The 24,484-nt window shown below is 38.6% G+C and overlaps 1 protein-coding gene, 1 long non-coding RNA gene and 5 other non-coding genes across 8 annotated transcripts in view; 5 read left to right on the forward strand and 2 right to left on the reverse strand.

The window, feature by feature from the left end:
- Positions 1-24,484, reverse strand: part of anos1b (anosmin 1b) — an 80,848-nt gene that overhangs the window by 33,494 nt on the left and 22,870 nt on the right. For both annotated transcript variants that reach the window (XM_030132476.1, XM_030132475.1), the window contains exons 3-5: positions 4,514-4,576; positions 2,660-2,867; positions 955-1,139 (exon numbers count right to left, since the gene is read on the reverse strand). In XM_030132476.1, the coding sequence (XP_029988336.1) occupies positions 955-1,139; positions 2,660-2,867; positions 4,514-4,576 (456 nt within the window). The remainder of the gene's footprint in view (positions 1-954; positions 1,140-2,659; positions 2,868-4,513; positions 4,577-24,484) is intronic.
- Positions 3,885-23,553, forward strand: LOC115418126 (uncharacterized). Its single transcript, XR_003935266.1, has 3 exons — positions 3,885-3,990; positions 16,613-16,616; positions 23,540-23,553. It is a non-coding gene; the product is annotated as an uncharacterized LOC115418126 (long non-coding RNA).
- On the forward strand, positions 13,957-14,038 carry trnas-aga (transfer RNA serine (anticodon AGA)). Its single transcript has one exon. It is a non-coding gene; the product is annotated as a tRNA-Ser (tRNA).
- Positions 14,531-14,612, reverse strand: trnas-aga (transfer RNA serine (anticodon AGA)). Its single transcript has one exon. It is a non-coding gene; the product is annotated as a tRNA-Ser (tRNA).
- Positions 15,057-15,138, forward strand: trnas-aga (transfer RNA serine (anticodon AGA)). Its single transcript has one exon. It is a non-coding gene; the product is annotated as a tRNA-Ser (tRNA).
- On the forward strand, positions 15,271-15,352 carry trnas-aga (transfer RNA serine (anticodon AGA)). Its single transcript has one exon. It is a non-coding gene; the product is annotated as a tRNA-Ser (tRNA).
- On the forward strand, positions 15,868-15,949 carry trnas-aga (transfer RNA serine (anticodon AGA)). The gene has a single exon. It is a non-coding gene; the product is annotated as a tRNA-Ser (tRNA).

Consider the following 24,484-nt stretch of genomic DNA (forward strand, 5'->3'; position numbering starts at 1 on the left):
AGCATCCTACAAAAATCCATAATATATCTACTTTCAAAGGCATGACAGAACCTGATGTAGTTTCAGATGTACAGTAGAAGTTTCACAAGCTAATGAGCTGGAAACGCAGATGAAGACAGGGAGTGGAATTCCATCTGATAATAGAGAAATTAAATGATTTGCCCAACGAAATTGCTAAAGATTCACATGTTTTGTCTCCCTGACAGTGCAAATGTAATCACTGCTTAAAATCTATTCATCCACAATCACTCACACACACACACACTCACAGACATGAGCTGCCATCTATTTAAGTCCATAATGAGCGTTCAGTCATTCAGACTCAGCCTGTGGAACGACTGTGGCTGCCTGTGGTTCCGTTTTAAGCTCTGCTTATTTACCTAACCTCACACAGGCACACACACACACATGGACATACAGTGCACACACTCATCGACACACACACACACACACACACACACACACACACACACACACACACACACACACAGTTTACCCTGGCAGAATGGGAGACTGGCTGGGGTGGAGAGGTTTAGACTGTAAGGCAACAGACTGATGAGGTGGAAACAGAGTCTAACATCCATCTCCATAGCTGAGAAGTTTCATCATTCGAGGCAAATTGAGAGTTATGAGGTAAAGATATGTTACAATCTTTGTGGCGTTGTTCCACTGTTAAAGGCACAGGGAACAGTTTTCAATTGCTCTAATGATTCAACTACTGTCAAAGTCACAGTTTAAACAGATAATATCCCATCATGATGTAGATCTGGTGATGATAAAAGAAATGGTCTTTAAATGTAAAATGATGACGCACCAGAAATAAAAACATTTCTCTGACTCACAGTCTAACAACTGACTGGTGCTTAGATATATAATAACTTCATAATTTTATTTTCTCAGACCTCCAGTGTCTGACAGGAGATGCAAAGTGAAAGGATGCTGATCAGGAGTTACCATAGCGACAGTGGTCCACTGAGAGGCATGGTCTTCACTGGGGTGAATGCCCAGATTCCAGCGAGACTGGAGAACGTAAACGACCGGCTCCATGCTGACGTTGAACTTTGATACCCACAGGACCCTCACACGACCCTCAGAATCCTCCACAAAGCTCATCTCTCTGCGAGGCTTCAGAGGAACACCTGTAAAGTAAAATGTTTACAGCAAATATATGATTCTTACAGCAAGGAAAAAGCCTATATGTTATTTTGCATCTTTTCACTGTGCGGGATGCAAAATGGGTTTGTTAGGATGGATCTGAAAGCAACACCATGAAGGACAGAATGATTTACAAGAGCTGTCTAAGCTGTATTTATTAATTTAGCAATATGTGCTCAAATTTTGAGCATCATTTTTAATTGACTGCATTTGGATTTGCTACACCCTCTCAAATCAATGCCAGTTTCTCCAGGGAACATTATCCTGCCATGTTTTCCTGTGACCAGATGATCACGTCAAAGCAGTAGACCGTACTGTTGGACAAAATCACCTTTAAGTGGTGCAAAGTAAACAATATTTTCCTTCTAAAATCCATTATAACATTTATATTGCCAGGTTTAGAATAGGGGTGGGCAATATAGCAAAAATATCAAATCACGATTTTAACAAATACAATCACGATCTCAATTTTATCACAATTCTTTACATTGATCAATGAGACTAATTTGCAGGTCTTTGAACAGTGCAACCAAACAATTTCCCTGTGTAAAATATAGCTGTAAGAGAAAAAAATAAAACAGACAATTTTGCCCAAAGAACCTTCCAGAAAATTTGTAATTTAAATAGTTTGTGCAATTTTACCAACATGTGCCAAGAATATAAACATACTAAAATGTAAACAACACTCAGTGCACTCTTGTAACATAAAAACTAAACTGCTCTTGGTTTTTGAGGCAGCTTTCAATAAACACGAAAAGTACAAAAAAAAAAAGAAGAAGAAAGAGGGGACAGTGCCCCCTTAAACAAATGTCCTGCCCCTCAAATAAAAGTTCCTGAAGGAAAGGAAAAGGAAAATGAGCTGCACAACAGCAGAAGACTTAAGTCTTTAGGTTCATTTTCACTTTGTACGGTCACATGTACAGCACGGAACACCCCCCCACCCCACCCCTCATATAAACCCCCTGATTCCACAGTCTCTCTGCTTTGTCAGATCATCGATATGTTCTAATCCTTCACAATCTAATATCATCATATCGCACACCCCTGGTTTAGAAAGACATTTTTTGGAGTTTACTGTCACACTTCAAATAGTTGTTAAAAAGTTTAAAGTAATGCAAAAGGTTATATTAGTGTGATGAGGTAATTAAAATAGAGTACTTATTATATTTAACTGTGTACTAGTAATATATACATTTTAGCAGTAACTTTCCTGATTCTGAAACGAGAGGATTCATGTTACTAACAATCAAAACGTAAACTACAGTCTGTGGATTTTAGAATGAAAGTTCATCTTAAACTCCATCATTATTATCAGTATTACTAAAGAGATATTCGACAGTTATTGCTTGTACAGTTAAAATATCTAATAATCTAGTTGGAAAAACAAAAAAACTACATTTTAAAGGATCATCTTCGTTATCTTTGGGTTTTTTCCATAACTGCAGCAACAGTATCATGTGATAAAACCCCCAAAATGAAACAATAACAGCTCAGTTATCTTTACTTTTGTACAGATTAGCAGGAGCTTGGCAGGTGTGTCCACAGCCATTGGAGCAGCACTTCCTGGGGGCGGGACAATGCTGGTCGGATGAGCAGCTCTCCACACAGGCTGCAGCGAATCCGGTGGCCCGCTGAGGCGGAGGGCAGTCGCCCTGACGAGACAACCTGAGAGACGCCAGAAACTCCCGACTCGTCACACATTCTGTCTGTTTCTGAAGGAGGGAGAGGGAAAAGAAGAGGTGAGTGAAGGAAAACGGGCTGTTTCTGCTGTAAAAGATGGAAATTAAACATAACGCAGACACACACAGAAAGCCTACAAGTACACTGCAAAAATCCAAATCTGTCCAAGTGTAGTTTTCTCATTTCTGGTCCAAATATCTGATCACACTTAAAATAAGACAGAATCACCTAAAGAGGAACTTGTAAGTGAGATATAAGAACTTATTTTTAGACGATAGATGTTGAAAATCTTATTTCAAAAATCTTAAAAAGAACATTTTCACTTGTTTCATTGGCAGATTTTTTTGCTTGAATGGAATTGCTTGAATTTTGAATTGAATTGAAAAAAAAAAATCTTGAGTCAAGCCAAAAAATCTGCCAATGGAACAAATGAAAATTATCTTGGTAAGATTTCTTGAAATAAGGTTTTCAAGATCTATTGTCTAAAAATAAGTTCTTACATCTCACTAGTCGCTTTTCCATTGACCCCCAAATTGCGCAAATATAACTTAAAAAAATAAAAAAAATTACCTAATGGAAAAATGACAATTTCGCCAAAAGTCTCATTTTTCGATTGAAAGTTTTTGTGCTGGCAAGAGGTGGTTTTTCAGGCATAGTGCAAATGGTATATCCTGCAAAACTGCAATGGAGAGACCTTTTTTTGCAACTCGAGTCAGATGAATTAAAAAATCGGATGTTGACGTACGTTACAACAAGAGAAGAAGAAGAAGAAGAAACATGTGTGGACACACCAGGAAACCCAATCATTTTTTAATTTAGTAGGAGATAGAGGGGTAATATAATAATAATGAATATATCTGTAAATTAACACCATATTTACATTTGTCGTCATGTTTATGGAAGGACTTCTCGTGTCATCTCGTGATAATAAATAAATCATCGCATTTGTGATTTAACGGAAAAACCAATATTGCGCCCTTCTGTCTTTTCGTTATTTAGTAAATATCGGTAAAGTTTTGCGCAGATGTCCAATGGAAAAACGACGACTGAAAATTTACTCTGTAGGCGATTCTGTCTTATTTTAAGTGTGATGAGATATTTGGACTAGAAATGAGAAAAATACACTTGGAAAGACTTGGATTTTTGCAGCGTAGAGTTGGAACTGCTTCCTGTTGGTAAACTCTATTCTCTTCTGCTTCTTTGAGGGAAACCCTGCATGTCAGTGTAAAATATGTATGTTTGTGTGTCTATACACATGACTACAGATCAGCAAAGTGTAAACACAAGCTTTCCCTAATAGCTCTGAATTGCCCTGTTTTCCTAACCACCCAGCCAGTCAGCCATTCAGCCAGTAACATGCTTCAGCTATTGTGATGAAAAACTAATCATCAGAAAACCACAGCAGCTGGCTCTCCAAATAATCATTTTCTGCCACACACAAACACGCACATAAAAGAAATATGTATAGGTTCGTAACCCCACCGACATGTTCTTCATAAAGGCTTGCATAAACACACACAGGAATGCACAGTTATTGCACACAAAGAGCTAAACTGAGCATCTGGGGCACCAACAGTGGTGTAATAACTTTGTGGTACAGAAGTTACGCTGCCACCAAAGTTCTGCGACTTACACAAAAAGACACAAAAACATGCCTTTCGCACACTTCCTGTCTTACCTCACAGGACTTTGGAGACAAAACTTTTCTGGTTTCCCACAGTTCTTTGCACGGCTGAAGGCACTGCACAACATACAAAAGAGAGAAAAACTGAAACACAGGGAAAAGTGTATTTAAAAAAGCATCATTTTAGCTTTATTTATTATGGATTTCCCCCTTAACAAGCGGACGTTTAAAGAAATTGGAGTAAACGGTGTTAGAAGAAGGATAAATGAAAGGGTCGAGTGTTTCAGCGACGCCAAAGACAGCTCTGAAGCAGGTAGAGAACATGAGCCCTCTCCTACAGCACACACTCATCTGCTCTGCCACCTCAGTGAACTGGTGAATGATGGCTCTTACCAAATTAAAACCAGACAACATATAAAAACTGTGGTTTCACCCCCAACACCCCCCCGTCCCTCTGTCTGTCCGTCTGTCTCCCTCAGCTCCACAGTGTGCCTGGCTTCAATCACTTCTCCAATTTATTCCATCGCGCTGATTCCAAGGGAACAAACAGAATCAACAAAAAGGCTTTAAAAATACATCAAATGAATGGCTACTGTGGGAAGAAAATATGGTTTCCAAGTCTTTAGATTGTTTTAAACGGGCTCATTTGCAGACTGATGACCATGTTAATACAAAATGACATCAGTGGAAGGGGTTCAGATTTATCATCACGCTTTACCGCTTATTTAAGACTCCCATTTCATGTATAAAATAATGGACAAACATTACTTATGTGCTTGTAACTGGGGTTCATACAGCATCAACAAACCCAAGCCAACAGAGCCACATGTGCCAGGTTTCTGAACCTGAGGGACTTCAAATGGAATCTCAGTGTGAAGCGTGATCGCTATTTAATGTCGTACAGTCGGATCATTTCATTTAAGTCATGGAAATATAAGGTTGGGTTTGCTTAAAGTGATACTCCACCCAGAATCTTTTGCCCTGAGGAGTAGCTGTAAGAAATGTTCTTCTTCACAGAGAAAGGGACTCCAGACAGAACGAATGGATTCCAAGGAGAAACTAAACATTGAGGAAAACATGTCAGACTTTATCCAACCTAAACACAGTCAGATACACATCCTACTGCCCCGATCACATCATGTCACTAACATGAGACTCGTTAACTAACTCCAGTACCTTTCCTCACACACATATATAGTATATTCATACTCTGGAATTTCCCTCAGGATTAATAAAGTATCTATCTATCTATCTATCTATCTATCTATCTATCTATCTATCTATCTATCTATCTATCTATCTATCTATCTATCTATCTATCTATCTATCTATCTCAGGGTCATTTTCTAGTTTTTCCAGTAGAGCACCTGGGGTAAAATTCATATGTACATTAATACATATACTCGTGATTATTTTTTTCTCTTTTTATCACAGTGACGTACATTGCATTGCACTATTTGCAGAGTTAAATCCAGATGGGGACATTTTTTGGATGGGGAAAAAAACCCAAACAAACCAGATTTTACCAATAATGTTAGAGTTTAGTGAAAAACTAACATTAATGACTCAAAAAGCCTTTTTGTCAACAGCATTACTGAATCAGATTATCTGATCTACTCAGGGAGACTGTTCCAGAATTTGACAAAAGTAAAAAAAAAAAAAAAAAAAAACCACTATCTTCTGTTGCTAAGTCTACCTCACTGCATGTTCACAGACTCTCATATTGTTTGGCTTTTATTTCTAAAACTGTCCTTGGGCTGAATCCATCTTATCTTTGTACATACATGTGTAAAACCCAAAAGCAACACGATCAGAGCTGACAAATGGTGGTTCCCAGAGTCAGAACAGAGTTTGGTGAAACAGCTTTTCAGAGCGTTGCCTTGTCTTCATGGGGTGATTTACAGCAGCTGTCAGAACTTCTTATTTTGGGGAATTTAAGTCTATTTTAATATAAAACCAAACGTGTCATATTTGATCCATGACTTTTGAAGCCCTCTACATGATCAGTGGGATATTTTTTTTCCTTGAAAAACCTGATGTAAACAATTAGATACATGCAATACACAGATAATCCACCAGGGGGAGGAGTTCATTCACCAGAGGCCTTTAATGACACTACAAGACTGTCATTAATGAGGAACAACTTTGACAATTTTAAAAAAGAATTACCAATTTTTTCGACATGTTTTTTGTTTATTATGTTTTTGTTGGTTCAAAAATAATAATACCTGAGAACTGAGACCCGATGGATCAAATATGATACAAAATTGACACTCATACATGGAAAATGATATTTGAAAAAAAATTTTGGGGGGTTGTTCAGAAGAATCAGTAAAGGCTCCAGTTTCACAGAACTGGAATCTTCTGCCAATGATTTAATGGTTCAGGCTTTACAGGGTTAAAGGATTGAGAAAATAACACTCTTGGTCAATATGATTGCCTCTATATTTACTTTTAAATAGTTCTGAACGTTGTGCATTATCTTCTATCTCTTTGTTGTATATGACTAAACACTGTATTTTATTTGTGTCTTGATTCATTGTAATTATGTCTATATTATTCTTTTGGAAAATAGATGTGATCTCACGGATGATTTCACCAGGTTAAATAAAGGATATACGCATCAATCCAAACTTATCATTACATTTCTGATTTATACGGTGAAAATTCCAGACATTTATATAATTTCTTGACTTGACTTTGTTTATTTAATCATGTGAAATTGTTGTTTACCTGTGCTCAAGTGTGTAAAACCTGTGCTTTTACGGATCATCAGTAGAAACTAGAATATACTTCTATATAGAGTGGAAACAGAGGAGAGTGGTTAGAGTTTCTAGGGATGTTCTGATATTTCTTTCCTTCATAAAAATTTCACTCTTGTAAATCCAATAAAACTGAATCTAAGCACAAACACCCTGCTCCCAGACATACAGCCAACATTTTATAGTCGCAGTTTCCATCCACACAACGCATTTTGGGAGGATCATTGCATTAATGTTTTCCCTTTTTCTCTTGCGCTATAATGAGGCATTCCTGAAGGAGTCTGAATATGAAGACGCAGAGATGATGCACACAAACGCACACATCTCAACACTATTGTAACCAGATCTTTAAGTGTGATGTGTTTCTTGAAGGAGCTCCCATGGGTGTCTTCACTCCGCCACATGCTGCTATGAGCTTAAGGTTGTCAAAATCTCACTGAAAACACCTCAGATGAACACAAAAACCAACAGGTCGCCTTTTTTAGACACGCTCCCCCGCCTACTCTGACTCCCATCCAAGCCCCGCCCACTCAATACTCCCCGCTCTCCTCTTCTGATCAGTTACAGACATGTTTAATTTCTTATTCCTCGCTTCTCATCCTTTATCCGTTCTCTGTCTTCAACCTTGTATCCTGATCCGCTGTTGTTTTTGTCTCCTGACTCCTCTTTCACCTCTCGCTACCTCATTTATAACTATTAAAGTTTTGACCTCAGTCTTATCTCGTCTTTTAGGATAAAACCTTGAAACCCGCTGAAGTTGACTGCTGCTGCTGCTCTGTTTACTCAGCCACCAGCAGTCTGAAATTGCCTTTAGACGCAGTGACACACTGAAGGAACACAAAATACTAACATATGAATCCAATGTCCAAGTAGACCGTTATTTTCAGCGCTGCTGTTCTGTATTTATATTAATAATCTCTGTGAAACCTTATCAAATGCTGCTTTCTATTATTACGCTGACAACACTGATATCTATTGTTCATCTCTTTCAGTTTTTTCTCGTTTTCAGTCTGTTTTTGACATTGTTCAGTCTCATTTAATTCAGCTTAACCCATAAAGACCCAAACATCTACCATCAACCAAAAGCATCTACTGATAATAAACTGCTTAACACCTGTTGATCCACTAATCTAATCAATACATGCAAATAATTAGTGTAAAATGCAGTTTTTCATCTTTTCATGGTCATCAGATATGACGCATTTGGACGTTCAGAGACCCCGTAGTTACCATGGAAACACCATCATTCTCTACAACATTGGTTCACCAGTAAAACCCATGGAGATTGATAAATGACAGTAGATGGACACACTGGGTTTATGTTCAATTAATGATATATTTTGCTAAAAAAAAAAAAAAAAGTCCCTTTTTCTTCTGTTTTCTCTGTTTCTGATTTAATAACTTTTGAAGTTACTCTGAGCTTTTATGAACATCTACATGATCAGTGAATTAAATATAGAAAAATACCTGATTTTTACTGAAGAAATGCAAAATAAAGAGGATAATATTGCAATAAATGGGCTTAAATCACTTAAGAAAGGGTAAATATAGAGAAAAATTCATTTGTCTTTATGGGTTAAACTGGTACTAAATGCAGACAAAGCCAAGTTCATAGTTTTCTCAAATAAGTGTTATCGCTTAATCTCTCTAAGATTAAAGCTGCCAAAGTAGGTGAAATTCAATGGTTGATAAATACAAGTGTTTAGATATTGTTATACAACACTGTGCAAATTCTTCTTCCACTTTTAACTTTGTTGTTTGTGCAGGGTCGAAATAAAAATGTATATTTATTTCTCCTTCTCTTTTCTTCGGCCACAACAAGAAAATACAGGAAATATGTGCACAGCCTTAAAAGACAGACAAAAAACTGAACTAAATGTGTTCTAAAGATTAAAGTCAATATTTATTGTGACCTCTGACCCCATGACAAGAAGCAGGACAAACAATTAGACACATCTGACAAGTGCTGAATGAAACCTGGTATAAAACATCAGAAAATTAATGCCATAAATCTCATATTATCTGAACAAAAGGGTTAAAGACATGTAAAGTGCAAAGGGAGGTCACACTGAATATGAGCACTTTGGTTTAAAGAAGCTGTTTTTTCCCTGAAACTTGTTTTTTCTGCTGTTCATACTTCACATATATCAGATTAGATCGAAAAACAGAGACTGAGAAATGCATGTGTGGTCATCAGAACTTCTGCACCGTACTGTAGATCAGAATTTGTTTTTTAAGCCCCACATTGAGAAGCCTTGTTCATAAATTGAAACTCATTCATTCATCATCTGAACCCACTTCATCCTCACTAGGGTCGCTGGAGCCCATCCCAGCTACTTATGGGTAAAGGCGGGGTTCACCCTGGATAAGTCGCAAGTTCATTGCAGGGCTTAACCCTATAACACTGAACGTATTATACGTTTATAAGTATTTGATACGTGCATTTTGAAGCCCTCTACATGATCAGTGTGATATGTTTTTTCTTGAAAAACCTGATGTATACAATTAGATACATGCAATACACAGATAATCCACCAGGGGGAGGAGTTCATTCACAGAGGCCTTTCCACTGACACTACAAGACTGACATTAATGAGGAAGGAGGAAGAACTTAGCCAATTATGAAAAGGAATTACCAACTTTTTAGACATGTTTGTGTTATATAGTTATATATAGTTATTGTGTTATATATAGCTTTTTCGATTTGTCTTTATTTTTTGATTTTGCACTTCTTCTGCTCTTGCCTGCTTTTCTTGTGTGCCTTTTGTGCTTCACTGCTGTAACCTGGAATTTCCTCCTGTGGGACAAATAAAGGCATATTTTATCTTATCTTATCTTATCTTATCTTATCTTATGTTTTTGTTTGTTCAAAAATAATAATATTTGAGCATTGAGACCCAATGTATCATATATGATACAAAATTGAAACTCAAACATGGAAACTGATATTTGAAAAAAGTAATTTGAGTTGTTCAGAAGGACCAATAAAGGCTTCAGTTTCAAAGAACTGGAATTTTCTGTCAGTGTTTTAATGGTTCAGGCTTTACATAGTTAAAGTAAAACTAAAATCCTTTTTTTTTATTTAGAAGCAAACACTGTTTTTCTTTACTGGTAAGAAAAACACATCCTTTCTGCAACTTTCTTTCATTTCTTAGATCACAGTGGTCTGCTCTTTAAGAATGCTCCTGAGCAGTGCCTATAGAAGTTGTATACAGTTCACCACTGAACTTGATGTTTTATTACTGTCAGTGGAAGTTGTGTTAACTGTGTCTTCTGTTGCTAAGTCTACCTCACTGCATGTTCACAGACTCTCATATTGTTTGGCTTTTATTTATAAAACCCTCCCTGGGCTGAATCCATCTTATCTTTGTACATACATGTGTAAAACCCAAAAGCAACATGATCAGAGCTGACAAATGATGGTTCCCAGAATCTGAATAAAGTTTGGTAAAACAGCTTTTCGGAGCGTTGCCTTATCTCGTGTAGTGATGTTGGAACTTCTTATTTTTGGGGAATTTGAGTACTGTGCTTTCTGGACTATTGGCCACACCTGACTATAAGCCACACCCACGCCGTCTCCAACGTCCCACCATCGATTCACTGATGCCAAACTTAGGTGCAGCAGCTCTATTTCCTTCTTCGACAGCCGTATCGATCGTTAGCTCAGAAAACATAAATTAGCCGCATCATTTTTGAGCCACGGGTTCACAGCGTGTGGAAAAAAGTAGTGTCTTATAGACGGGAAATTATGGTTTATTTTAAGGGATTGAGAAAATAACACTCTTGGTCAAAGTGCCTCTGTATTTACATTTAAATAGTTCTTAATGTAGTGCATTGTCTTCTATCTCTTTATTGTATATAACTAAAATATTTTATTTTATTTGTGTCTTGATTTGCTGTAACTATGTCTATACTGTTCTCTTGGAAAATAAATGTAGCCTCAATACAGATTACAGATTTCTTTACTGTCCTTTGACAGCACAGAGTACATCAAACGAGATTTTGATTGATGATTAGGGACACCGGGCCGCCACAGCTGGTGCACTGCCACTGAACCCTTTTCTTTAAAATTTGCAGTGAAGAACACAAGATAATGCAAAGCACAAATATAAGACGTCATACAGTTTACACACAGTACACGTGGAACCATGCTGGAATTTTTTCACGGGTTTGAAAGGACTTTGGGGGATAGGGTGAAAAACAGGGTTTGACAGCAGATGAGCTTCGGAGTTGGGGCAAAGGAGAAATGTATGTGTAATAATGATCTGACCTGCTTAAATAAAGGCTGGACACATCCACCTGTATCACTGCCCTTGTGAAGAGTCTTCTCCTGCACTGATAGATTTTTCAGGTGATGCCATTCATATCTGAGGATGAACACATTTCTGAGAACACACTGGGGTCAGTGCAGATTTGTTCCTGTACTGATGTAACCTCTGCCTACTGTTGAGGTTGGAAGCTTGGAAACAGTTCCCCTTAACCACACCCCCCCATAGGAAAAATCTTAGCAGCAAAGACCATTGGAGCTTAACGTGGATTTGATGTGAATGCTATACTTCATCTGTGTTTCACTCAGAGGCTCATGACACCTTATCCACAATAGAACCACCGCCTTAAATCTGCCTACAGATCTTTCCTACCTGCTCTTGTGACAAAATGGAATATTTATAGAAGTGTAAATCCGTAGTCACATAAGCTAAATAAGGCAAAATGAGTTCAAATCTGTAAAAACAGGTTAACTCCCAAACCACTGAAAATAATAATAATCTAAGAAGGGTGAATTTGTAATGTTCCTGGTTTAATCTCAGGTGAGACATGTGATTTTCTGGTTTAGTTTATACTGATCTGTACTTCATTAGTGTATTCAGACCATTTGTGGAGTTTAGTGGTGGTTTTTTTCTTGTTTTTTTTTTGCTTGTGTGTTTGTTTAGCGCACTAACGCAAAAATGTTCCCCATTAAATCCATCCTTTTTCTTTTTCACATTGGTTTTTGAGGTAGGCAACACTAAATGAATTTCAGACCAGTTACCAGTTGCATATTGTGACTTTACTTATACATGTATCACTTGATAAAAGAAGATGCAATGATTAAACAACTGCACACACGGAAAAAACATCCATTAATAAATCTTGTTACTCATGACAGAAGCAAAAACAGTAACACTTTGATAGTTCTACCTTCTCAAATGAGACCGCTTGTTGTTTGCTTGTTTTAACAATATCAAATTAAAATGCTTTTATCAGTCTTGTTTGCAGAATAATTAATAGATAACAGTAGGCTCTGGAGCATTTTAGGCAGGATTTTTTCCATTTAACAGAAAAAGATTACAAAAACAGTTACTTTGCACATTGTGACTTTACCTAAAAATATATTGCTTGATGAAACATGATGCAGAGATTAACCAACCTCGCACACAAAGGTGATATTTACATCTACCTGTGAATCTTCTTAGTTATGGCTGAAGCAAAATGATAAACAATTTATAGTTCCATGTATTTAAATGACAACGCTTGTCATTTGCTTTTTAACTAAACTACCAAACAAACTAAAATACTTAGCTTGATCAGCCTTTTCCATAAAAAAAAAAAAATACACATCTTAGGAATGATCATTAGGATAATAACGCAGAAATATTCCGAAGATTAGTCATTAAACCTGGATTAGTTAAAATGAGATAATCCTTTGCTAAAATGCTGCTTGAATGTTAAAAATCCAGCACAAACTTTAATTCTTTAAGACCTTTTGATAATGCTTTCATTACTAGTATATACTATTTTTAGACTATAAAAACATTAACAGAACATTTACGTTGTGGTCTTAGTTCAAGATCTTGTGGAGACACTAAAGCCAGTGAAGAAAGAAAGGTGGATATGAGCTGAAAGCCCTCCTGGTATGTGGTGCACACCTTACGCTCTCAAATATCACATGGATGTTGTAAATCGCCGAAAAGTACATACAGTGTATTTGTGTAAAAGGAGCTGAGAGGCGAAGAGACACTTTTGGCCTTGAAGGCGACACAATGAGTAATGTGTGTGAGCGAGAAAGAAAAAGAAAGAAAGAAAGAAAGAGTGGTAGATACAGAACAGGTCAGAGGTTTAACACAACGACACACTGTAGCAACAGAGACTAGATTAATGACTGTGTGTGTGTGTGTGTGTGTGTGTGTGTGTGTGTGTGTGTGTGTGTGTGTGTGTGTGTGCGCAGAGTATGCACAGGATCGCCTCAAATATCTGTCTAATAATTAATCAAACACACACACCCCTTGTGTCTCGGCCCTCTCCTGGCCTCTCCCGCTGTTTTATGGCCTCACCTGCCACGATGGAGGGATGACAGCCACACTCAGAGAGAGGGAGGAGAGGAAACGGGAGGGGAGATGTGGTTTCGACGAGATGGAGGGGGGGAGGGGGGAGCACGTAAGTGTCAGTTGAAAAGGAGAGAGGAGATGAAAGACAAACAGTGAAGCAGGTCCAGAGAAATGCTAGTAGAGAGATGCAGGGAGAGAGGGAGAGAGGGATGAAGAAAGACAGCAGCAACAAACCAGATGTGTTCACTGTTGGTACAGCCTGCACTTCAGCGGGTGAAAGGCGAAAAACTGTTCATGCTAATGCTACGTTCACACTGAGCTAAAAGTGGCCCAAATCCAAGTTTTTCACCCATATGTGACTCGAAGGACAGCTGTTTTTTTCCAGGTGAAATGTGCACATGGTTCAGAAGTATCTCATATACTTTTGCAGGTTGTCGTGGCCGAGTGGTTAAGGCGATGGACTAGAAATCCATTGGGGTCTCCCCGCGCAGGTTCGAATCCTGCCGACAACGGGTCAGTATTTTCTGTTATGAACATTCAGGGGACTCCCACCATAATCACTGCAGGTCCAAATCTGCTTGTCTAGGGCAGTCTGAACAGAAGTTCAAGAGTTGTCATGGCCGAGTGGTTAAACCGATGGACTAGACATCTACTGGGGTCTCCCTGCGCAGCTTCGAATCCTGCTGACAATGTCTTCTGTTATGAGCAGGTAAAACATCCAGGGTTTACTTCGACCAGCATTCAGACTGAAATCACATCCCAAAACAGCAGACATGCATCCCATATCTAGAACCACAATTAAGTTTAAGTGGCTATGATGTGAAAAACCTGAGTTCTTCACTTTCCTAAAAAAATATGTAGGTCATATATGAGTGAAGCCACGTTTCCCTCAGTGTGAACATGTCATGACATGATGCATATCTGCTGTTTTGTACTGGGATGTCAGTCTGAATGCTGGTGGAAGTAAACACTGGATGTGTTGCCAGTTGTAGAAAACATTGGCCCGTTGTCGGCAGGATTCGAACCTGCGCGGGGAGACCCCAATGGATTTCTAGTCCATCGCCTTAACCACTCGGCCACGACAACCTGCGAAAGCATGTGAGATACTTCTAAACCATGTGCACATGTCACATGGGAACACAACAGCTGTCCTTCGAGTCACATAAGGGTAAAAAACTTGGATTTGAGCCACTTTTAGCTGCAGTGTGAACATGTCATGACATGGGTCATGACACATTTCTTTGGACTTCTTCATCATTCAAATGCGACAGACGTCCCAGTTCTGCACTGAAGGAGGTGAAAGCAGGCGTGGTCCTGTTTACTCCTGTAAACACACTGTGCTGTATGTGACGTCACTTCAGGACCACAGACTGTTCACACATGAGTCTGATGGCCTCATACATTATCATGTGAACAACCATGCAAAAAAACTCCAATTTCAGCAACAAATCAGAATTCAGCATTTAAACCTGCAGTGTGAACGGGGACTAAGTGACTCAGAGAATGAATGATAGAATACACGAGTCATGAGTTGTCGTGGCCGAGTGGTTAAGGCGATGGACTAGAAATCCATTGGGGTCTCCCCGCGCAGGTTCGAATCCTGCCGACAACGAGCCAGTATTTTCTGTTACGAACATTCAGGGGAATCCCACCATTGTCTGCTGGATAATCTTTAGCCCAGCCCTCCCCAGGACAAAGTGGTCCAAATCTGCGCGTCTATGGGAGTTTGAACAGCAGTTTAAGAGTCGTCGTGGCCGAGTGGTTAAGGCGATGGACTAGAAACCTATTAGGGTCTCCCTGTACAGGTTCGAATCCTGCCGATAACGTGGAAGTTTTACTGTGACTTGTCCAGGTTGTATCCCTCTCTCAGGTGTCCAGGGTAGGCTTCAGAACCCCCAGACCCTCTGAGGACTAAGCTGCGTTCATACTGCAGGCACAAGTGTCCTAATGCTCCCATTTTGCACATATCTGATATTTATGATGCAAATCAGACCCTTTTTACATCATTAAAATGCTACAAGTCACAGTTCTACACAAAAGGAGGCAGAGACCGGCAAGATCCATATTTACTTCCATAAACACAGAGTTCTGCAGGTGACGTCACTTCAGGACTGTAGACTGTCCACACATAAGTCTGATGGCAACATATTTACATTATAATGTGAACAACCAAGCAAAAAAAAGTCAAGATTTCAGCACAAAATCAGAACTGAGCATCAAGACCTGCAGTATGAACGAGGACTACGTGGTTCAGAGAATGAATGACTTCTTTTGGGACAACTATCGCTAGCACGTGAAATGTACACATGTTTTAGACAGTGCAGCAAACAGCATTTCATGAGTTGTCGTGGCTGAGTGGTTAAGGCGATGGACTAGAAATCCATTGGGGTCTCCCCGCGCAGGTTCGAATCCTGCCGACAACGGGCCAGGCTCTTCTGTTATGAACATACAGGGGAATCCCACCACCGTCCGCTGGGATAAGCTTCAGAACAGCCCAGTACTACTGCAGGTACAAGTGGCAGTCTGAACAGCACAAATCAAAACCCAGACCACTTTCATTTGTGGTCCTAAATCAGATACAGATGATGTTTTGCGACTTCAGTCTGAACGGTCATGTTAGATTTCATCTGACTTTTACATCATTAAAATGCGACAGATGTCACAATTTTGCGCTGGAAGAAGTGGGACCTGGCACATTTACTCCAATAAAGTCAGTGTGCTGTGGATGTGGATGTGGATGTGGGTCAGTTCAGCAACGTAGACCGTTCACACATGAGTCTGATGGCATCACATTTAGATTACAATGTAAACAACACAAAAAAAAATTAATTTCAGCCAAAAATCTAAAGTGAGCATTAAGACCTGCAGTGTGAACGCAGCGTAATGGGCTCTCTGCACAGCTCCACTACTTCCTGAACTTCAGGTGGCTCCTTTATTTCCTGTCTTTCATTATTGAACACACTGATTAATCCAGGTGTGTCTAATCAATCAGTTGTCCCAACAAGCAGCAGACACACCTGGATTAATCAGTGTGTCCAATAATGAAAGACAGGAAATAAAAGAGCCACCTGAAGTTCAGGCCGTAGTGGGGTTATGCATAGAGCCCATTCATGTTTCCAGCTTGTGTTCAGGTGTTCAAAGCTTATTTTATATATTCTATGAACATACATGTGGTATTGTATAATATTTCTGTGTTAAGATACTGATGCAACATCCTGAAAACAAGCTTTCATCATCTTAAACATCAGATATTTTGATAACTCACCCTCCCACTGATGCATTTTCTGTTTCCACAGCAGACATTTTGACTTATGAAGGCAGAGAACACAGGTGTAACTGCTATCATTAAAAATGGCCGCGTCCCCTTTAGCTCTATCAGTTTCAGGTGTTGGGCTGTGCATGCTGATTCACTGGAGCAGCCGAAAGGGGCGACGAAATGGAACGGAGCCATCGTTAATGTTATCAGTAACACCTGTGTTTGGTTTGCTTTTACAACCAAAAATGTCTGGTGTGAAAAAGGTGCACTGACATCCTGCACCTGCTTAAAGTTGAAGTTGTGATAAGAAGAGCAAAAAAAGTCACTAAACCATGACACCGCTGAGATAATAGGAGTAAGATAGGAAAAGCTCAAAGCTGATTAATCAACTCACAGGACTGATACGCTGCTGGAATCTACCAGAACTTGGATGATTTGTAAACTGAATGTTAAAGTCTGGGGCTCCGTCAACATTAATGTGATATTTTTCTCTATTCTTCAGCCTTTTGTCCACATGTAAAGAGCATTTTAAGTCACACAAAGTTAGAGGAAACGATGAGATGAAACACTTTCCAAACTGAAGCTTTTATAAACTCTGCTTTGTGTGGATCTGTGTGTTCAAGGAAAACAAAAAACGATGGCATCTCACTACATTTTGCTCATGTCTATCATTGTTTCACATAATTAAGCACCTTTTGCACCTGAAACATCAAATCCAAGTCTGTAAATCAGAGTCTGACCTGCAGCAAATGGAGGTCAGTACCCATACCTTTGGGAGACGGACTGAACTAGTGTTATGGACAAATCCACATCATGTAAAGAATACAAGTAAACAACTAAGGTTAAAATTTACAACTGAACTTGTTGTGGCTGCTTCACCTTCATGACAGATTAAAGCCTGAGAGAGGAAGAGGAAGGAATGATGAGTTTAGGAAAATATCCATGTGAGTGTGGATGGGGCATAAGTACTGAACACTGACGATCAAATTAAAAGTAATCAATCAATCAATAAATCTGGGACTTATCAAACTTTACAGCTATCAAAGTCAGTAATTCTGTCCTAAAAATATGTGTTAAATACTATCAAATCCAAAAGTTACTAATAGTTTGCAAAATGTTCTAACACTGAATTTTTGACATAATAACACCAATAAAAAAGTCAGTTATTAGTTTTGGCTATAGGAAGCATTCGGTTACATTTCTATTGTGATTTTTCAGTCAAACATTGCAACAATAAAACCATATTTCTAAATATATTTGCACATTTATATTGAGAATGGTACGATAATATTTAATCTGTGGTATTATTTTGGATACTGTGTATAAACCAGATTCTGCTGTATATGTTTTTTTCGTTTTGTTTGTTTTGTCAGACAATATTAATTACCAGGGGTCATCGTACAGTCTCAAATTTAATCTATAATGATTCACTGCTGTTCTTTATCCTCAGGTTTTATTAACACAATACTGACACTGGTTCAAATATAAATAGATGAATATTCCTCTTTGGATCCAATTTAACATCTAACATCTGTATTTTCATGCTAAATGAGATTCTACTGTGCTTTTCATAAAGTATTACCATGCTTGTTTTACAACATCAACACACTGTATACACACAAGCATCAACGCAGACACACACACACACACATCAGGCTTTGTGGTACTTGAGTGAAAAGTAGCGGAACAAATTCCAAAAATCCCTTTGAAAAGCATGTTAAGACTTTTGCCAGACCTTTGGAAAAACATGCAAAACAACCAGAGCTAACTGAAGTCAGCGGCCTGTGGGAGGAGGAGGAAGGAGAACAGAGGAAACGACAGAGAGATGCAGAGGAGAGTAAAAAGACAAATGTTTTCAGATCGTTCAGCGGTTAACTTCATCACCTCTCCAACCACATGTGCACTGGCCTCTGACTGAGTCCTGCCAGAGTTTGCTCTCTCTCTGTTTCCCCCCTAATGGGTTTCTGTCTGTGCTTCCTCTACATCAACAGAACCAGTTAAACGGTGGTGGAACGACGGGAGGCAGTTTTCATACGGAGAAGCAGTGGGCGATACGAGGATCTGATATCGCAGAGGTTCTACATTTGGCAAATGACCTGCTTTCTAAGGAATCAGATCGTCTTATTAAATAAATGCATAACAGCACTGTCCAAACTTCTACTGACGCTCTTTTAAACAGGAAAAGGCCGTCGGGTCATGGGTTATTTGTGGCATTAATGCTGCTAAACTAAACAGTGTATTGTCATCTGTTTAATATGTTTAACCTGCAGGAGTTTCTGCTCCATGTTTTACTGCTGATGCTGAAAATGTTCCAATCACTTCGACTACAGGTGGCTGCAGACATGTTACTCTGCAGTAATCTCTGCAGAAGTATCGTACTGTTTTGCACGTTCTGTGTCCGTCCCGTGTCCGGTCGATGTTCCATCACAGGAGGGCGTCTGTACAGGTTTTCCTCAGGCCTGATCACCGCCAAACTCACCAAATGAATACAAACACTCCCTGACTATCTACTAAGCACAATTTTATGTCCGTATTCAAATGTTGTGAGGTATGCTGGGAGATTTGAGCCTCTCATGCTATCGTACAATGGCACCACGGGTACAATGCTGCGAGTCAGTATAAAAGAACTTCAGAGGCATGTCATGTTATAATGGGAAGCATTAAAAGTAGGGCCGTCAACATGAACGTGTTAACTAGAGCACGATATGGGATTTTTGGGACTAATGCTGATACTGATACTGGGGGCTAAAAAAAGCTGATATCCAATACTGGCCAATAACTGATATATTGGCCGATACATGAAATAAGAACATTGATTTACACAGGATATAATCATCTTATATTAGATAATTGTGGGCAGGTGGATTAACAGTTGCATAATAGTGGTCCATGATTCCGTGATTGTGTGTGTGTGTGTGTGTGTGTGTGGGGGGGGGTAGTGTGATTGATAGTGGAAGTTAAAGTGAAACTGAATCGCTTTACTGTTCCTCTAACTCTCTGGGCAGCACACACACAGGAGCAGCGAGCAACAGAATCTCTGCAGCAAAAAAGTTAATAAATCGGTTACATGTTTGTCGATGTTGATTAATCGGTGATACGCTATAATTGGCCCGTCGGGCTCTATTGTTACCGCAGATTAATCCATCATCATGATTAATCTGATTAAAAATTTTAACGCAATTAACCCATCTGCAGCTCAAAATGACTCTGAATGTCTCCTCCAACACATTTGGGGCAGTTTGTCTTAGTAGCGTTAGCGTCACTACAGTTGATCTGGTAGTGACAGGAAGAAGAACCACCCCATAAAAATGGAAGACACTAAACAACACACTGGCCCTCTCAAAATATGAGTACAAAAAACCCACGACAGAACAGCTGTTCCAAGTTGTGTTGCTGAAACTGTTGAAGGTGTTTAATAAACACGTTCAGTGCATTTATATTTCCTTCTTTCTTGAGTCTGTTTGCTCATGCAAAATGAAACAGGACTAATATAGATATAAAGTGAATATTGAGTTGTGATTACTTGAAATTAATCCACAGGAACCCTGTGATTAATCTTATTTAAAAAAAATATATATTATTTGACAGCACTAATTAAAAGTTAATAGTTCATCATAAATAATTTATGTGAAACATACATTCTTATAAAGTTTAACTGTCCAGTGAATGCAGGTACTAATCATTGGAAATAAGACTAAACATTCAGGAAATAATGTGTTTAATTAGGACTTGGCAAGAATTTTCAAATCAGTCTGTCACAGTAAATATCAAATCATGATCTAAAGGCTGAACGTTCATGAGCTGTCTGAAAATGGAAGAACACCTACATGTTTTTTATGATCAGAACATATTGAACATGTCTTTCAGAAATCAGTAACAGTGATTCTCTCCCCACATTCAAATCCAGACTCAAAATTCACCTTTTCAGAACAGCCACCATAAGTTTTACTCTCCATTTTACATCTTCATTTCTATATATCGTAATTATTCTTTTATCTGTTTACTTCTTTGTATTTTATGGATTGTCTGTTTTATCTTGTTGTACAGTGTCCTTGGGTGTCTTGAAAGGCACTTAAAATAAAATGTATTTTTATGATTATTATGATGATGATGATGATGATTATTATTATTATTAATAATAATAATAATAATAATAATAATAATAATAATAATAATAATAATAATAATAATAATAATAATAAATCTAAAGGTAAATGACTAAATTATATCTAAATAAGTAAAATTAGAATTAGGAAAAATGTTAAATTAAGTGATAAAACAGTTTGTATCTTATTATGTGATAGTTTGTTATTGTGACAGCTTTTTTTTAAGAAAATGATCACAATATAAAATTGTATAACTGTATAATAAAAATGACAAAAAAAACTGTACGCTCAGAGGAAAATCTGAACATCATGGAGAAATTCTAATGACCAGATTTAAGTAAAGTCTGTGTTCTTTCTCCCAGTAGGAAAATCATTGTTGAGCAGTGTAGTTATGTCTCCCACTTTGAACTGTTTTAACAGTTTTAAGAGCTTTTCCTACTTGTACATATCCAGACTGAGAAAGATTACAACTGAAATGACAGATTCTGTTTGGAAAAGTTTTGATATGATCTTTTGGCTGCATCATTCAGCCCTAAAATGCATTGTTTTAGAGTGAGACTGATTAAATGCCCATTAAAAGACTCCATGAGGTGATTTCTGAAAAAAATATGCCTTTGCAATATTTAACATACACAAGATAAGATAAGATAAGATAAGATAAGATAAGATAAGATAAGATAAGATAAGGTAGACAAAAACCACATGTGAGAAATGAAATATAAAAGAAAATGAGAAATTTGGTATTTATATGCATAGAGAATTAGAATTAAACATTTTAAAATGTTGAATAGTTTTTACATATTTATATTGTGATTGCACATGCACCTGGTGTGAAGGGGGGGGGGGTACTGTGAACTGTTAAGTAGTCTGATGGCTGTGAGGAGGAATGACCTGCAGAACTGCTCCTTCTTGCACAGGGGATGTAAATCACTGGTTTATCAAATGGAAATAAGAGAAATAAAAAAAACAGCCGAGGAATGGGTTAAAATATAGGTAACATAACACCGCCGGCCTCCAGGAGTGGAGCTGTTTCAAGTGTAGGACCTCCACTCAGCGGTTCACCCTTCTCAGTTTGGAAGCAATTTCCTACCACAGCTGAACAAGATTTTATACCTCATAGGATTATTTTTAGTGAACGAAGGTAAGATAGAGCATGACAGGCCAACTGCAGAAGCATCTGCTGTGGTGCAGGATTTATGCTGAACTGCTGCAGTAAATATGAAGTCAAGTCTGAGGGCAAAACTCTCAATTAACCCTCACGTATGGTCATAGACTCTGGGTAATTGCCGGGTAGCTTCCACTTCCTTAGCTTCTCCTTTCAGATGCCTCCTGGACACCTCCTTGTGCCAAGTATGTTCGACACGTTCAAGCGAGAGGAGACTTCCAGTCAAATTACAAAAGCACGCTGGAGGGATTACACATCCCACCTGGTCTGGGAACGCTTCACAAACCCACAGGAAGAGTTCAAGTATGTGGTGGATAAGAACATTTGGACATCTGCTACTACAACTCACCTAAGGGATGTAAAATCAACAACTGAGCCATTTCCTTTTAATAGGAAATTTTGATATTCACTTTATACAACAGGGTATATGGGACTTATTAGAACAGTGGTCGTGGTAAGGAGAGATTCCAGTGTGGAAAAGGGTAATTTCTTGTTAGTTGGACTCATAAATATTTGGAATATGGAAGGTCAAACCTATAAAGAAAAGGCAAAGCATACTGAACGTTTCCAGCTGGAATTTGTAAAGCCTACTTCATAAGAAAATGCTAAAAGGAATGAAGGAGGAAGAGGGGATGATAAGAGTCACAGTGACTTGATACCTTTGCTCCTTTGTTCTGCGTCGGATCTGTTTGTTAGTAGACATCCCGCTGACCCACACACCTGGTACACATTACTACCACTAGTCTGCATGTGTGTGAGAGATAAAAGAAGGAAGAGATGGACAGATGGAGGAGTTGAATGAGGACTGTAGTTTAGTTTTACTCAACTCCCATGTGTGTTTCCATGTGAGAGAGTCCACTGATGATGTGACATAAACCATATGTGCCGGGGCAACATCTGCCCGCTGTATGTGCCACTTCAATAGAGGAACTCTGGCCAGTTCATGCAACCGAGGAACAGATAAAGCATCAAAGATATCGTTTAATTTTAGTCAATATTCTGTCATCTCTCTCTCTTATCATTTATCAAAACAGCCCTGCACAGAATATTCACCAAACCGTACATCTACTGTTGTGTAATACACCCCGTAAGGACGACATCCAGATTTGGAATAGCGCTCCAAATCTTGATCAGCGCTCAAAAATGAGTAGAGGGGAAACCAGTGTGCGTTCCAAAATATTCAGTAAAATTCTCTGTCAAAAGTTATTGACCATGTTATACTGCCAAAATACTTTACGAGAGCCTGCAGAGGAATGGAGGCTGAGATCGAGTCGCATTTTGTTAGATTTGTCGAACAAATAACCCTAAAATTGGGTTTAGAAACATAAAAATTGCGGCTCCCGAGAGAAATCGTCTAAAAATCGAAATGTCATGCTGTGTCAGGAGATCCTTATTGTTCTCAACAGCTAATGACAAGCGCCCTCCTCTACCTTCCAGATGATATTTACTAGTATTGGGACCTGCTGTTTATTTGCTTTCAATGCAGAATTAAATATAATAGAACAAGAGTGTGGGTATTGTTTGCCTAATAAAAACTAAAATAATAAAGTGGACTGTTCAGACTAATGTTCCCAAGGTACATGATCAAATGACAAAGTGAGTTCTGAACATATCCTTTTAACAAATATACACACCTTGGGAGCATTTAACAGTGTTGGACTTCCTCTCCTGTATCATTCATTATTTTGATTAATCTTGGCAATTATGGCTACGGACTGGGATATGTGCATTTCTGCTCTAATTTATTTTTGTTGGCGTGCTCCGGTGACTTTTACAAATTGAACTGTGTCCAAGCTCAACAGACTGTAAAATAGTAAGAATTAATAACTTTGCAAATCAAACAAGCAAGAAGAGACACTGTGTATGTCTGCGCAGTATCAAGCTGTCTGAAAAGAAAATTGTGGTTTGCACAGGCCCAGATCCCCTCTGGTCTGTGTTTCAGAGGCTGTTATAGCACTGTGCCACACTGGTATTCACACTACGCCAGGGTAATAAAGTGTAGACATGGTATTAAAGTAGAAATTATTTTCCGTTCTCATTTTGTTTCTCTTGGTTTCTTTGTTGAGCTTCTTGCATTAGAGGTAAATGTAAAAGAAGCGAGTGGACAAAGAAAGTAGGAAAGCATGTGAGGATATTTGATTCAAATAGATGTGACTGTGTTTGCAGGAGGAGGAGTGGGGGGGGTTATGTATAGCTGAAAACTGATGTCTGATGTTTCTCCCACTACATTATTCCGTGTAGTATCCCCTGCAACGGCCTATCGGTGGGTGTTTTCCGAGGACATGTTCCGGGGTTATTGTCGACATTAACCCCTGCTGACCTCGTCACATGCTCACCACACCTCTTCTGCCGGCGTCTCGCTCCCGCTTTATCCGAGAAGCTTGAAAAAGTTTGCAGGAAAACAAAACAACCAAAAAAAATACGACTACGG

Source organism: Sphaeramia orbicularis, chromosome 4, assembly GCF_902148855.1.
Source record: "Sphaeramia orbicularis chromosome 4, fSphaOr1.1, whole genome shotgun sequence".
Taxonomy (NCBI): domain Eukaryota; kingdom Metazoa; phylum Chordata; class Actinopteri; order Kurtiformes; family Apogonidae; genus Sphaeramia; species Sphaeramia orbicularis.